Source organism: Mus caroli, unplaced genomic scaffold (genome assembly GCF_978045245.1).
Source record: "Mus caroli unplaced genomic scaffold, Mus_caroli_1 scaffold_3, whole genome shotgun sequence".
NCBI classification, from domain to species: Eukaryota; Metazoa; Chordata; class Mammalia; order Rodentia; family Muridae; genus Mus; species Mus caroli.
Window position 1 is genome coordinate 157692693 of NW_028227258.1, and position 15738 is coordinate 157708430.

At 35.3% G+C, this 15738-nt stretch overlaps 1 protein-coding gene across 3 annotated transcripts in view; it reads right to left on the bottom strand.

Moving 5' to 3' along the window:
• Positions 1-15738, bottom strand: part of Hnf4g (hepatocyte nuclear factor 4 gamma) — a 144641-nt gene that overhangs the window by 25271 nt on the left and 103632 nt on the right. The window contains exon 1 of one of the 3 annotated variants that reach the window (XM_021157861.3): positions 1246-1576. The exons of the other annotated variants lie outside the window; for them this stretch is intronic. Within the exon in view, the coding sequence (XP_021013520.2) occupies positions 1246-1381 (136 nt within the window). The 5' untranslated portion in view covers positions 1382-1576. Of the gene's footprint in view, positions 1-1245; positions 1577-15738 lie in introns of those variants that run through there. 3 annotated transcript variants of the gene reach the window in all.

A 15738-nucleotide genomic window follows, 5' to 3' on the forward strand; every position in this document is an offset into this window, starting at 1 on the left:
CAAATATATTTGAATTTTGAAATGATTTTAAATAATAAATACTTTAAAGAAGTATCTGGAATCAATTGTGCTTTGTTGGATAACATTAAAATATTACAAACAAATTTAAGTTTGGCTTTATTTTTGATGCCATATTTACATGCAGTTGACAATGTGGTTACAAGCAAACAATTAGACACTACTGGGCAAGTAGTATGAGTGTAAATTGTTTTAGGATACACTGAAATATTCATTATATTAATATAGTACATCTGTACCTACTCTTTATGAATCTGTGGCCTCTTATTAAAACTCTGATTCTATTGAAATAGATATTGGGTATCCTTTATCAATACTGTGCCATCCTAGAAATTACACTATAGTTTCATACTTCATTTATGCTAAATTAGAGAATTGGGTTTTGAGTTTCTACAAGTTTCTCCACTATTAAGCTATTGCTTATTGAATATATAAAGTTCACAGGTCAGAAGAATATTAAGTTAATCATAAGATCATTTTTCAGTCCTGAACTATACAAAGATGCATTCACACTGACACATGCACACAGGTATGCATTTTACTCATAGTATACATAATTGTAAGGGTTAACAGTTACAACCTGTCTTGAGTAATCTTTCTATTCAGAAAAAGAAGTCTATATTATGAGTAGATAGTAAACTGTATTACCTAAAGAATCAAACCTGAAGTAATCTGTCTTCTTTAAAGTTAAAATATTACAGTAGACACATGCCCCAAGCTCTGGAATCTAAACATTAGCTCGTCAACCTGAGGTTATAATATAAACCTTTATTTCTTTTTATGTCTGTGTCCAGTGAAGCGACTACACAGTTATCTTAGGTGGAATTTCTTATCCTCAGCAATGGAGTACTGAGATGATGAGCTGAAGAGTAGAGCCAGTAAACCTCCTCAGCATCCAGTGTAATGTTGTCCATAAGCCACTTTACATACTGTATACAAAATCTATTTTCAAGGCCAATCTCTCAAAATCACTATCACTTTAATGTACAGGCTGTTTAAGCCTCTGAAACTATGCTTTGTAACTCTCTAGCCTATATAAACCCAAGATTATAACTATCTCTAACATTAAGCAGCTTAGGTAACACAAAATTTGAATTCATGTTCCGATTTGTGGTCTTAGACACAACTCTTTAATTCTCCAGCAACAAAGCTAATCCATCCTATCTGAGAGCTCCATTTCTTTCTCTTGTGCTTATTTCTCTTATGTATAATCATATGAGAACTCACCATTGGGATTATACAGAATCTGCATAGTGTCAAACTCCAAGGTCGAGTAAGTTGGGTCCAAAACTTCACTGTAGTTTCCCATGTCCATGTCCAGTATCGGCTCTGAAACCCTCATCATCGATTGAGAGACACACATACGAATCGCTCCACACACCCAGAGTATGCTAGCTGTTATGCTTTCAAGTTGTGAGTACTAACCAGAGCTAACTGTCACTGCATGATTTCAATGCTTCTCTGGGAGGGGCTGTCAAACTGTAACTCCTTTCAGCAGGCCATGTTCTGCTCATTATTCTTTTATGGCATATGAGAGCAATTCCTTGTGATAATCTTGGAGTGCTTCATGGAACTGCCTTATCTGAAGTGCTTAGTAGACTAACATGATCTTCTAAATTGATTTCCAGTACACAATAAATGACCTCACTTAGAGAGCAGTTAAACAAAACAGGAGTCTCTGTCAGGATTTAACCTGAAATTGTTGTGGATGGTAACCCACATGAAGAGCTTCAAACACATACCACTATGTTTTTAAAAGTCAAATTCATATTAATCTTAAAATTAGGTAAGTTAAAACTGTAACCTGTCTCTTAACACACCGAACACTTAAAGTGGCAGGTTTCCTTTGAACGTACAATAAAACTGACTTGTTTATTTTGGAGTAGATTTATAATTTGTGAGACTGAGATTTATGATGTGATCTAGCAATGTACAGGCAGAATCTTAATATGACCCACATAATATTTCCAAATTATCAATTTACCCTCCATGTCACTTCATGACTGCAAATTTCTGGAGGGGTTGGGGCAGCAACATGGTTAGTATGCTTCAACTCAGTGTACCAACCTTTTTCCTCAGCTTAACAGGTACAGTAAAATCCTTCTTTTTATAATTCTTTAACTGATAATTTTCTGAACTAACTACACAAATCACTAGACTTGAAAGGGATGCAAATGTGCCCTAGCTTTCTGACTTACACAACTAGACATGTTAAAGTTTGGTTGTAGAACCAAGACTCCTTTTGAGTGATACTCTACTGCTAAGGACTCTACTGTTTTTATAAATCCCATACAATGTCCTCAATTTCCTGTATTCTTCTTTTATTGGTTAATTTATTTATTTGCGTTTCAATTTTTATCCTCCTTCCCAATTTCTTCTCCACAAAGCCCCTATCTCCCTTACCCTTACCCCTGCCTCTATGAGGGTGCTCCCTGACTCGTCCACCAACTCATGCCTCATTGCCCTAGTATTCTACACTGGGCCATCAAGCCTCCACGGGTCCAAGGGGCTTCTCTCCCATTGATGCTAAATATGGCAATCTTCTGCTACATATCCAGCTAGAGACATGGGTGCCCCCATGTGTACTCTTTGGTTGGTGGTTTAGTCCCTGGGAGCTTTGTGGTGGTGGGGGAGGTCTGGCTGGTTGATACTGTTGTTCTTCCTATGGGATTGCAATCAGATTCAGTTTCTTCAGTCCTTCTTATCCTAACTCCTCCATTAGTATCTTCATGCTCAGTCCAATGGTTAGCTGCATGCAACTGCATCTGTATTAGTCAGGATCTAGCAGAGCCTTTCAGGGGACAGATATACCAGGCTCACATCAGCCAGCACTTCTTGGCTTAGTATGTACTCACTGATAAGTGGATACGAACAACAACACCACCACCACCACCAACATCAACAAAAAGAGCTTGGATACAACCCACAGACCATATGAAACCCAAGATTAAGGAAGACCACTCCAAAGTGTGGATGCTACAGTATTTTCATAAATAGGGATAAAAGTAAAAGCTACTTATGAAGTAATCTGAATACAGATGACTCTAGAGTTTTGCAGTTAAAAAAAAATATTTCCTATACTTAATTTAACTTACTTTTACTCAAATCCACAGCATTTCTCTTGGTTTTAGAGGAAACAGGAAAAAAATGGGGGGACAGTAAAAGTACTTATTAAACTCATTTTTCAAGAGGTTATAGAAAGTTTACTGGATATTAAATATAAAAATTATTGTAACATAAAATTTAACAAGAAGAAATGGGACAAACATGCTAGCTATCAAATACAACCAAGTCTCCATAGGTGTGTGAAACTGTGAGATGTAATCACCTGGATGATAATAATTATGTTCCCTAATGGAAACTAATAGCTGTCTTAATCATAGGAGTCAACTAAATCAAAATATTTATTTTATTGGTTTTAAATTGAGATTGTTTCTAACTGTATATTAGATTAGAATCATCTTCAAGAAAAGACCTTAGTCTTTATTTTTAAAGTTTATTTGACTCTATTCACAATATTTTTCTTTCTTTAAAAAGAAGAATGGGAACATGAGGGCTGACAGGAAGCCTGGAAGGGTGATGCATAGAAAGGGTGGAAGAATTGAAAGGAAAATAAAGGCAAACATATTAATTTAGAGCTGAAGATTATAAGTAATAACCAAAAGAAATATTGCACTCTTGCTTTCCTTGTATATTCGATCCAACATTGATTATGGATTATAGATAAAGGAGACACCCATGGAAGGGGAAAAGTAAAGGTGAAAGAGAAAGTAAAATTTTAAAGTTATTGATTTGTGTTGCTAATTATGTATCATAATGAAAAGTACATCATACTCTGTGATTTTACTTTTATTTTCATTCAAAAGTGAGTGTGGCCTTCAGAGAACTCAGAAAATATTCTAATGGCACTAGTTGGCAAAATAATGTTATAAGATAAAGTTTCCATAGGTCTCAGATTCAAAAAAGGTGAAATGTTCATTTACATGTCTTCACATTAGTTAGGAAAGGAAAGATGAAATCATCAAGGCTACGTTATATTTTTTTAAAGGCTTAAATTAAAAGACAAACAGCATAATTGTTGAGGAGATGAGACCAAAGCTACTGAGCCCTCCCCATCCTTTCTCTGTCTTTGAGGACTAGATTCACTGTCACCCTGGCTGGTTTGAAGCTCACTGAGTCAATGAGATGATCTCAAACTCACAGAAATCCTCTTGACTCTACTTCTGACTGCTGTATTCACAAGTGTTCACAACCACACATCACATGAAAATACCTCTTTACAGAGTCCACTCTTCAGTATCAGTTTGAAGGCCAAGAAATATATTCCTGTTCCTTAAGAAAACCTATTATTTGGATAGCTAAAATATGTACTCTCTGAGACCTGGGCAATTAGTCACTCTGAAGGGAATGATGACTATAGACAAAACAGCAACGGAATCAGTATGATGAAAGATTTTCAGAAATGCTTTCTCAAAGCAATGATTCTATGAACTGTCTTTAAAAGTACATCGATTGATTTTCATTAAAGAAACATAATGAGTAGCGTAACATAATGAGTGCTTAAAGAAGAAAACTTAACTCACCACCAACTCTCAGGATAATAGCAGAAACATTTCTATCTTATCTATAGGACTATTAAGCCTGTTAAATTGTCCTATGCTTTATATTGGATTTAACCATTCCTTCCTAGTGTGATTTAAAATAGAAAATGGGTTAATAAAAATCAGGGTTATTTTCATTAGAATGTTTTCATGAAAGGAATTTTGATGCTAATATCTACATAAAAACATTTTCTTTTCAAGTATAGTTAATGAAATATGTTCCGTAAATTTATTCTCCAAAGTATATCTGTAATTTCCATTATTTCTATATTCTATTTTACCAGTATGAAAAGTACACAAATACAGTCAATAAACATGAGGTGAAGGTTAGTGCCAACTCACACAGACACAGAGTCACTGTCACTTTAAACAGAAAAACAAAATATATAAAAGCCATTCAACACAATAAACTATTACTTAAAAGCAAAACAAACTATAATTTCTCACTTCTCATAGGAAACTCAATAAAATCATTATGCTTCCTGGATACTACTGCACTAGCTAAATTAACATTCCTCTTTTGAGATGAAAAGCGTGTATCCACTTCTTAAGTTTGATGATAAGAAAAAAGTAAATTATAAAAAAGTCAAAAAAAATGGAAATGTTTATCTCCAAAGCAAATAGTTATCACTGATAGACAAATAAGTTAGACATTAGCTATAATAATAGACTTAATACTAAAAAATATTAATATTTCTATAAAGTCCAGATTGTGTATAATTTTCCAGATGAGCAAAAGCACCTTTCTTTCTTACTATGTTTTTCTTTGGTCTAGTACAGCCGGGTAGTATTAATCAGAGTCACATCCATCAACTCATTAGTGCATATATACATTATAGAAAGTATGTTACTATTCTATTATTGTCATTATCATGAATAATTGTGCATCATATATTGACAATCCTTGTCATAAGAATGATGATTGTTAAATCTAAATTAGGCTCTTATAACTGTTTAACTATATTTTAATTTCTTCTTTTAAAATCATAATTATATCTCGGTTATTTCTTAACTAATGTCTTGTAGATCACAAACTTTAGTCTCTGTAACCAACGTAAATCTTTTGGTTTTACATTTAATTCACAGTTTTTTTCTTTTGCCAAATTGAATAATTCACACACTTCTAGAAAATGTTATTTCATATTTTTAGAAAAACAGACTGGGAACACACAGGTCCTTTATGAAACAACAGAGTAGACTGAGAGAAATGGCCTTATTCTCTACAGCAGTAGTGATACAACACAGTTGTCTTATTTAGGTAGATATATTACTTGGTGGCATTGGTAACCTTTTGCAACCCAAGCTACTTTTGAATTCTTGATACCCTTGCTTTACACTCCCAAATTTATCTGTGTTCTACTTACTCATAACCATAAGATTTGTAAAAACACATACAAATACAAGTAAAGTTCAAGACTAAGAATCACTGAATCTATATCATTCAGTATTGATAGAGCATTGGGGATTGTACACTGACACTCATCTGGAACAAAGAAATCCATCGAGGGAAATCTTTGGGTGATATATATATATATATATATATATATATTGATATATTGATATATTGGTATATATATAGATAGATAGATATAGATATATGAGTATATATGAATATACATATATATACATATATATGTGTATATATATATACATATATATATACATATATATATATATATATATATATATCTTGCTTTCAAGGTCAGCTGCCTTGTGATTCAAAATAGACTCTCCTTTTCAGAAGATAAGAAGTTGAATAACACTAAATTATTAACTGGAATACAGATTATGCTGGCAGGGAAAATAAAGTAAGCTGGGTAGAAGGCACAGGCTAGTGTGGGCAGGCAGTGCTTTGGCACTTTTTTTTTTTCTTTTTACAATGAGTATTATCGCTGTTGTCATTGCAACCTCAGCAAACCTAGTCACAATGATTAAGATTATGGTGGCACGCCAATACTAACCTGCTGCATTATACAACAGGAAGAAAAGGAAGGGATCAGTGTGTACTAGTTCCCAATGTCTTCCAAAGAGATATGGGATATAGGAAAAATTCGCAGCAGTTTACAGCGCTGAGTGCACATTCCAGCGTAAACATCTTAAATGATTGTGCTGTAACAAACATGAACTTTTGTATCTGAAAGTTGAATAATAAATAAGTTACAACTTTTCTCTTCAAATACATAAATAGATTATCTATATTGCCATACAGTAAAGAACTGCTCCATATTCCTCAATGAAATCTTAGTTACCAAAGAGAACAACACTCTAATGCAACATTTGAATTGGATAAAACTAAGTAATATTTGCCTCTGCATTTAGTAAAGGTAAGTATAGGCATTAATCCCAGTGAAAATGATAATATTTCAGTTCTTATTTCTTATGGCAAGTTGATGTTTTGAACAAATGTACAAGGTGTAATTATGATGATTTTAAGAACAAGCATATTAACCTAATATGTACTAGTCATCTTAGGTGAGGTGGTGACTTTTGCACCAGGGCTCTTTAAGTATTTAGAACTTTAATGCCTAACTTACATATCAGTCTAGTAGGTTATAGATTCTGCTAGTTGTTGAAATCATAGAGAGAAACTTAAAGGCCCCATAAGATCCAAGATGCATCAGATACAATCAGGCCAGGAAAGATAGAGAAATGGCTTGGCAGTTAAGAGTACATAACAGCTGCTGCAGAGACCGTAGTTCCTAACATCCACAGTGACCTGGCTTATGGTACTCTATGTCCATTTCTAAGTGTCTGACAGTCTCTTCTGGACTTCAGAGGCATGTGACACACCATACACAGAAACACACACCTGTACCTACAGACACACATACATACTCATGAACACACACATACAAACACACACCCTCTCACACACACAGACATTCTCTCTCACATGCATCACACACATGTGTGCACAGTTACAAACAAAAAATATGCCAGTCATGGTGAGGCATACCTTTAATTCCAGCACTCAGGAGGCAGAGGCAGGCAGATTTCTGAGTTTGAGGCCAGCCTGGCCTACAAAGTGAGTTCCAGGACAGCTGGGGCTATACAGAGAAACCCTGTCTCAAGAAAAATTAAAAAATACATCTATTAAGAAGGATATAGTACTGGTGTCTTATTTTTTTGATACATAAAGGATCTTGAAATTGACTATTTTCTGAGTCTAATTAAGGGAAAGACATTGTATACATTACTTATTGAGGCCTTGGCCTTTTAAATTCCAAATATGAATAAAACATCTACACAAATAATTAATATGGTAAAGTATAACATTTATGTCAAGCACCTAAACATATTTCATGAGTTCAACATTTCCAGTCACTAGATATTTCTATGTAAAATACTAAATATATCTTACTTCGGAGATCTATCAAGTAATCATCACCATAATTCTCATCTTCCTCCTCCTCAGCAACATCATTAACACCACTATGAGAGAGAGAATGAGAGATGATAGATAGATAGATAGATGATAGATAGATAGATAGATAGATAGATAGATAGATAGATAGATAGATAGACAGACAGTAGGAATAGATAAATGATAGATGATAGATAGATAGATAGATAGATAGATAGATAGATAGATAGATAGATAGATAGATAGATTGATAGGTAGATAGATGATAGATTGATAGACAGCAGGAATAGATAAATGACAGATAGAGAGATAGATAGATAGATAGATAGATAGATAGATAGATAGATGACAGACCATTGTTTTTCCAAGAAATGGATTAAAAAATATTAACTAATCTCCTACCCATATAGAGTTCTGAAGTAGAGCTGATTTATTGATATAGAGATAACAAGAATGATAGACCCCAAATAATTCCTGAATGCTGTCTTTAATTGCATTGTTATTAATTTTTACAATGGAAAGTTGAAAATGATGTCTGTAACATTATAAGCCTAGTGCTACTTTAAGTGGAAATTAAAAACTATCCTTATTCTTAACTTACATTAGTGTACAGCAATGTTAAAAGTTTCTGGTACATGATCATGGTTCTTCTGGCTTCCTCATTTATGTATACTGTTGGAATTATAATCAGAAGTAACATTTTAGAAACATTTCATGTAGTGTAATTCATGTAGTTAAGCATTAGAATTGAAAATACCTATATAATATTTCAAAGAAAGTTTACTGAGGTCCAGAAAAATGACTCAGAAAAAGTGCTGTCTACAAAAAGTGTGATGGTCTAAATTTAATCCTCAGGACCCATATAGGGGATGTGAGAACTAAGTCCCAGAGTTGCACTCTGACCCACAAATATGCCAGCCCATAAACATACATGTACACACACACACACACATACACACACACACATGAACATACACAATTAAAGTATTTTAAAAAGTTTTCTTTCTAAAGAAAGATACTGAAATTCATAAGTAAAATCATTACAGCTGTTCTTATAAGCCTAATACTGTAGGAGTTTATAAGCTCATAAAGGCTAGGACTGTTCAACATTTTTCTTTACATTCTAGTATTTACAATAAGTGAAGAAATTAAACACTATAGATTTTAGAAAATTATATAATAATGATCGTTAGAAAATAGTGAAGAGTAAGCTCAATCTTAAAATTAAACTTATGAATAATTAGTTTCATGAAAATTATAATTCTTTAAAAATAACTTATGATATTCTGACTATCAAGCCAGGAATTTGTAGGTCCAGTTTTATTAACTTCTGATAATGTGAAAAGATTTTAGATGATATATCATTAAACAAACATTAAAGAATAAAACCTTGCAAAGAGCTGTAAACAGTAAATTTCAGAAAACCACTTGAAGGGTGAACATAATATAAATACATCTATGGTGATCATCTTTAAATGTCAACTTGAAATAACCTAGGATAAGGTGTTAGTATGATGTCAGCATAAGATTTTTGGAATTCGATTCACCTGAGACCATGTCTGTGGGAGATTTTCTTAAATAAAATGCCTAATGATCATTCCAGCATGAGGAACACCATTTTCTAGGCAGAAGTAGCTTTTTTAAATATATAAGTATTGCATGGATGCATTCAATTCCTTTTTGTGGCTATTTTATTTATTTACATTTCAAATGTTGTCCTCCATCCAGGTTTCCCCTCTGCAAACCTCCCATCCCACTGATGCCAGATAAGGGAATCCTCTGCTACATATGCAGCTGGAGCCATGGGTCCCTCGATTTGTACTGTTTGGTTGGTGTTTTAGCCCCTGGTATCTTTTGGAGTTGGGAGGTTCTAGTTGGTTGGTATTGTTGCTCTTTCAATGGAGTTCCAATCCCTTTCAGTTTCTGCAGTCACTTCTCTAACACTTCCATTTGGGTCTCCATGCTCAGTCTGATGGTTAGCTGAGTGATCTGCATCTGTTTGCTGGCAAACCCTTTCAGGGGAACAGCTATACAAGGCTCCTGTCTGCAAGAACCTCTTGGCATCAGCAATAGTGTCTGGGTTTGGTGTCTGTAGATTGTTTGGATCCCTAGGTGGGGCAGCCCCTGGATGACCTTTCCTTCAGTTTCTGCTTCACTCTTTGTCCCTGCATTTCCTTTAGACATGAAAAATTCCAGGTTAAAATTTTTGAAATGGGTGTGTAGCCCCATCCCTAAACCAGGGGCAATGCCTATCTACTGGATATGGTCTCTACAGGTTCTATTTTCCCTTTCTTAGGTATTTTAGTTAATGTCATCCCCATTGGGTCCTGGGAACTTCTTGTTTTCCATTCACATGGGACTATCTGGTGGCTACCCCCAGATCCCCATCCCCCATTGGTACACACCTCTGTTAAATTTCCTGACAGGTACATCTACCTGTCTCCTCCCATACCTGATTCTGCCCCCCATTCCCCCCCCCTCTATTCCTCCCATCCCACCCTCTACCTTCTCTGATAATATTGTGACCCCTTCTAAGTAGGACTGAAGCATCCACACTTTGGTCTTCCTTCTTCTTGAGCTTCATGTGGTCTTTGAGTTGTATTGTGGGTATTCTGAGCTTTTTGCCTAATACCCATTTATCATTCCATGTGTGTTCTTTTTTGACTGGGTTACCTCACTCAGGATGATATTTTCTAGATCCATTCATTTCTCTGATAATTTCATGAAGTCATTGTTTTTAATAGTTATGTAGTGCTCCATTATGTAAATGTACCACATTTTCTGGATCCATTCCTCCATTGAGGGACATCTGGGGTTTCCCAGCTTCTAGCTATTACAAATAAGGCTGCTATAATAAAAATGGAACATGTGCCCTTGTTATATGCTGTGTCATCTTTTGGGTATATGTTCAGGAGTGGTATAGCTGGGTCTTCAGATAGAACTACTTCCAATTTTTGGAGGAACCACCAGACTGATTTCCAGAGTGGTTGTACCAGCTTGCAATCCCACCAGCAATGGAGAGGTGTTCTTCTTTCTCCACATCCTTCCCAGTATCTGCTGTCACCTGCCTTTTTGATCTTAGCCATTTTGACTGGTGTAAGATAGAATCTCAGGGTTTTTTTAATTTGCATTTCTATGATGACTAAGGGTGTTGAATATTTCTTTAAGCCCTCTCACCCATTCGAGATTCCTCAGTTCAGAGTCTGCAGGTTGCAGTTTGTCCTATTGATAGTGTCTTTTGCCTTATAGAATCTTTACAATTTTATGAGATCCCATTTGTCAATAGCTGATCTTAGAGCCTGACCCATTAGTGTTCTCTTCAGGAAATTTTCCCCTGTGCTGATGTGTTTGAGGCTCTTTCCCACTCTCTCTTCTATTAGATTCAATGTATTAGATTCAGTGTATCTGGTTTTATGTCAATGTCCTTGATCCACTTGGACTGGAACTTTGTACAAGGAGATAAGAATGGATCAATTTGCATTCTTCTACATGCTGACCGCCACTTGAACCTGCACCATTTGTTGAGAATGCTGTCTTTCCACTGTTATGGTTTTTGCTTCTTTGTCAAAGATCTGGGTCTTCAATTCTATTCCATTGATCTACCTGTCTGTCTCTGTATCAATACCATGAAGTTTTTATCACTGTTGCTTTGTGGTACAGCTTGAGGTCAGGGATGGCTGCACTCATTTCTCTCTGCTCTTGAATTTGGATATAATGAAGCTAGCTGTTGGAAGTCCGTATCTTGACTTCCCCGCATATGATAGTCTGTAACCTTGAACTGTAAGCTGAATAATTCTCTCTTCCCACTAAGTTGCTTTCTGTCAGGGTATTTTTACATGGCTAAGTTGCAATCATAATTTTAAACATAGGGCAGCATATTAATATATTAATAGACAAGGAGGTTTAAAAAGAGAAACTAAATCATTAATTATACATTCAGATAATTGTTTTAGTATCTTGAATCTCCTGATTAAAAGCAAGTTGGTTTCACATTTCATATTACATTTTTAAAAATCCCATATATGTTTAAACAACAGCAGCTATATCAATGACATTGTAGCTTAGACATCAGCATAGAGGAAAGCAAAGCAGGAGGCTTGCTGCTGGCTGAAGGCTAGTCTTGGTTATAAAACAGTAGCCTGTGTCAAAAACAATAACCAAAGAAGCTTACAAAACCATTATAGAAAACTGAGTAAAATTAATACCTTGTTTTTACTGTAATAAGTAAATTATAACTTAGACAACGTATGTCAAGCAACTGACTATTTCTTCTTTTTTTCTTTCTTTTTTAAAATTTTTTATAAGACATTTTCTTCATTTACATTTCAAATGCTATCCCAAAAATTCCCCTACACCCTCCCCCTGTCCTGCTCCCATACCTACCCACTCCCACTTCTTGGCCCTGGTGTTCCCTGTACTGGGGCATATAAAGTTTGCAAGACCAAGGGGCCTGTCTTCCCAATGATGGCTGACTAGGCCATCTTCTGTTACGTATGTAGCTAGAGACACAAGCTCTGGAGGTACTGGTTAGTTCATATTGTTGTTCCAACTATAGGGTTGTAGACTCCTTCAGATCCTTTGGTGCTGTCTCTAGTTCCTCCATTGGAGGCCCTGTGTTCCATCCTATAGATGACTGTGAGCATCCACTTTTGTTTTTGCCAGGCACTGGCATAGCCTCACAAGAGACAGCTATATCAGGGTCCTTTCAGCAAAATCTTGTTGGCATATTCGATAGTGTCTGGGTTTGGTGGCTGATTATGGGATGGACTCTCGGTGGGGAAGTAAAGGGTCAGGCCCATATGGATGGGCTATGCAGATCCTCCTGTATGGGTTCTATGTGTCTGAGTTGGTATCAGTCCTTTCTTGGAGAATTTCATAGAAATGCTGTATTTATCTTTTCCCCACAATATTGGTTTCAGTACAGACAAGACACCATTTTTTAAGTATAGAGAAAGTGAAAATATGTTGAAAAGTAAACAGATTAGTAAAAGTAACTTCTGTTCATAGTTAGTTAGGTATGTGAGAGAGCTTGACCAAGTGTTCCTATCTTCTGTGTGTATATGAGAGAGAGAGAGAGAGAGAGAGAGAGAGAGAGAGAGAGAGAGAGAGAGAGAAAGACAGAGAGAGAGAAAGACAGAGAGAGAGAAAGACAGAGAGAGAGAAAGACAGAGAGAGAGAGACAGAGAGAGAGACAGAGTGACAGAGAGACAGAGAGAGAAAGAGGAGGAGGAGAGGAGGGGTTCACACACTGAACTGGGCCTGATGACTCACGATTCTAATTTTAACATTTTAGAGGCAGAGGCAGGAAGAATGGAAATACAAATCCAACTCAAATTATATAGTGACAAAGTGAGATATGTTCCATTAAAAAATATATAATAATAATAATGGAAGGAAAAAGGAAGACCAAAACCCTAGAACAAACAGAAATGTAATACTGGACTGTGACAGTGTGACAGTACATGAAATGTTTGTTCAATCACTCAGTTACACCCACATTCATTGGGGCAATTTAATTTTCAGTGATAAATACACATGTGATAGCAGATACTACGTTCTAACTGTTTTCCCTATGGGAAAGGGAAAAAAGCTGTGTTCTAGGAATGAATGAGAATGGAGAGAAGACAGGAGAGATTGACGGTAGAAAGGAGAGAAGGCAGAAACAAAGCAAGAGAGTGAATGATAGGAAACAGAAAGAAAGAATGGAAAAAAGGAGAAAAAGATAAAGGGAATATTTTTATCTTCTGTCATAAATACTGACCTTTGAAACAGCAAAAGCTTCAAATTCACTGAGTATAAATTAGATGTGTGCCAAAGTGCTAGGGATAAAGGGATTTTTTTTTTTTTTTTGGTACAGAACAAATCAGGACTGAGTACTAGGCAAACATCATACCAGCAACATTCTGTCTTTATCCACAGCACCCTCCCATTCCGTTGCTGTGTTAAAATAGAAATGAGTAAAAAAGTAAAAAGAAGAAGTACAAAAAATGATTTCAGTTGCTCACATAGTTTTCTTGGATTAAAAAGTTATGCATTCTGACAGCTCTCTTAAAGGCCTGAGGATGACAAATGAATTACCATGTGAGGACTAAGAGGTGTTCACAAAGAAGTTGGGCCAGCAAAGTCACCACTGCTACCTTCCCTTGAAAGTGTGCAGATTAACTTCTTTTGATGACTTCTATGTAAAATCATGTTGTCTCCTCTTTCCCTCTACACCTTCTTTCTCCATCTTCCTCATCCCCATGAGCATGCATCCCCCAAAGTAGCTCAACTTGCTGTTGGACTCTTCCCTTGAAATCTCAGATGTTTAAAACACTGTCGTTTTGAAAACAAATCCAAATATTTACCACAGAAATTGCTCTACTGTAAAACATAGTGGTGAATCTCAGTTGTTAAGAGCATAATTCATCCCTCTTCAACACCTTTTTTTTCACATATTCTTTCATTGTATTACAAATATTTTCCATTGTAAATACAAATCTCTTTTTAGGTTAACACAATGATCTAGGGCAGTTTGGAGAAGTCTCCAGATTAGAGGATGTGGTCTTAAGTGGTACATCTCGTATTTTCCTGGGTACCAGAGATGGTTTTGAAATGATAACATTGTTTATGAAGAATGTAAAGTGAGAAGATTAGAAATGGGTGTTAGATCCTTTGGGACTAAAATTATAGATGGTTAAGAGCCTCCATGTGGTTGCTGGGAATCAAACCTTGTTCCACATGAAGAGCAATGTTCTTAACCAATAATCAGTCTCTACATCTCCTAAAATACGTATTTTATAATTACATTGTTTTAATTAAAAAATTAACAACTACAACATGAACATCGTGCACAATGAGGACTTATAGGGCAGGTTTTCATATCTATACATGATAGAACATTAAAAGATATGCTGTTAGTCCAATTCAGTTAGCAATAATTTTTCTTCACTCTCTATTGAGAAAGACATGGTAGGACATGCAATATTTTCACATTATTGGCTAAATTGTGCCAATAATTAGTCCCAAATGCATACTCATAGAGATACTTAAAGGACATTCATATCTCTATATTTAAATCCTAATTGTCAGATACTTGGGTGTGTAGAGTTGTGAAATTTTATCAAGCTATATGCTTATGGCTTTTTTGTATCTATATTATACTCAATAAAAAGCTTAAAATATTAATCTATTGTGAGACTATATCTTAAAGAAATATCTCTACCAACTGGAGGCAGCCCATATGAAATATCTATTAATGTTTTCCTATTGTGTTGCCTGTATCATTATAGGCAAAGTCCACAGGAATATCTCTTAATCCTCATGACTACTCTCTACTGAAGTCCATAATATAGTAAAATAACTCATTTATTATATAGCTAAAAATATTTTGAATGTATGGCTGGGGAAAGAAGTAATTATTTAATAATACAAAATAGTTTCAGAATTCTATGAACCACATTAATGGGATTTCCTGATTCTATACTTATATTTGTATACTTATATATGTACACATTTTGGACAAAGAACAGGGAGGAGAAATACATAGTCATACAAACTGACTTGAGGATTCAATGATCCCTTTATACTCTCTACAGGGAGCTATAACTCAGAAGAGCTCTTTTAGTGGCAAAGGCTTTGTTCTTTAATGCTATCAAAATTATCAAATTCTCAAAAGCAAAACAAAACAAAAACAAAAACAAAAACAAAAACAAAAACAAAAGGCAGTGGTGGCACATGCCTTTAATCCCAGCACGTAGGAGGCAGAGGCAGGTA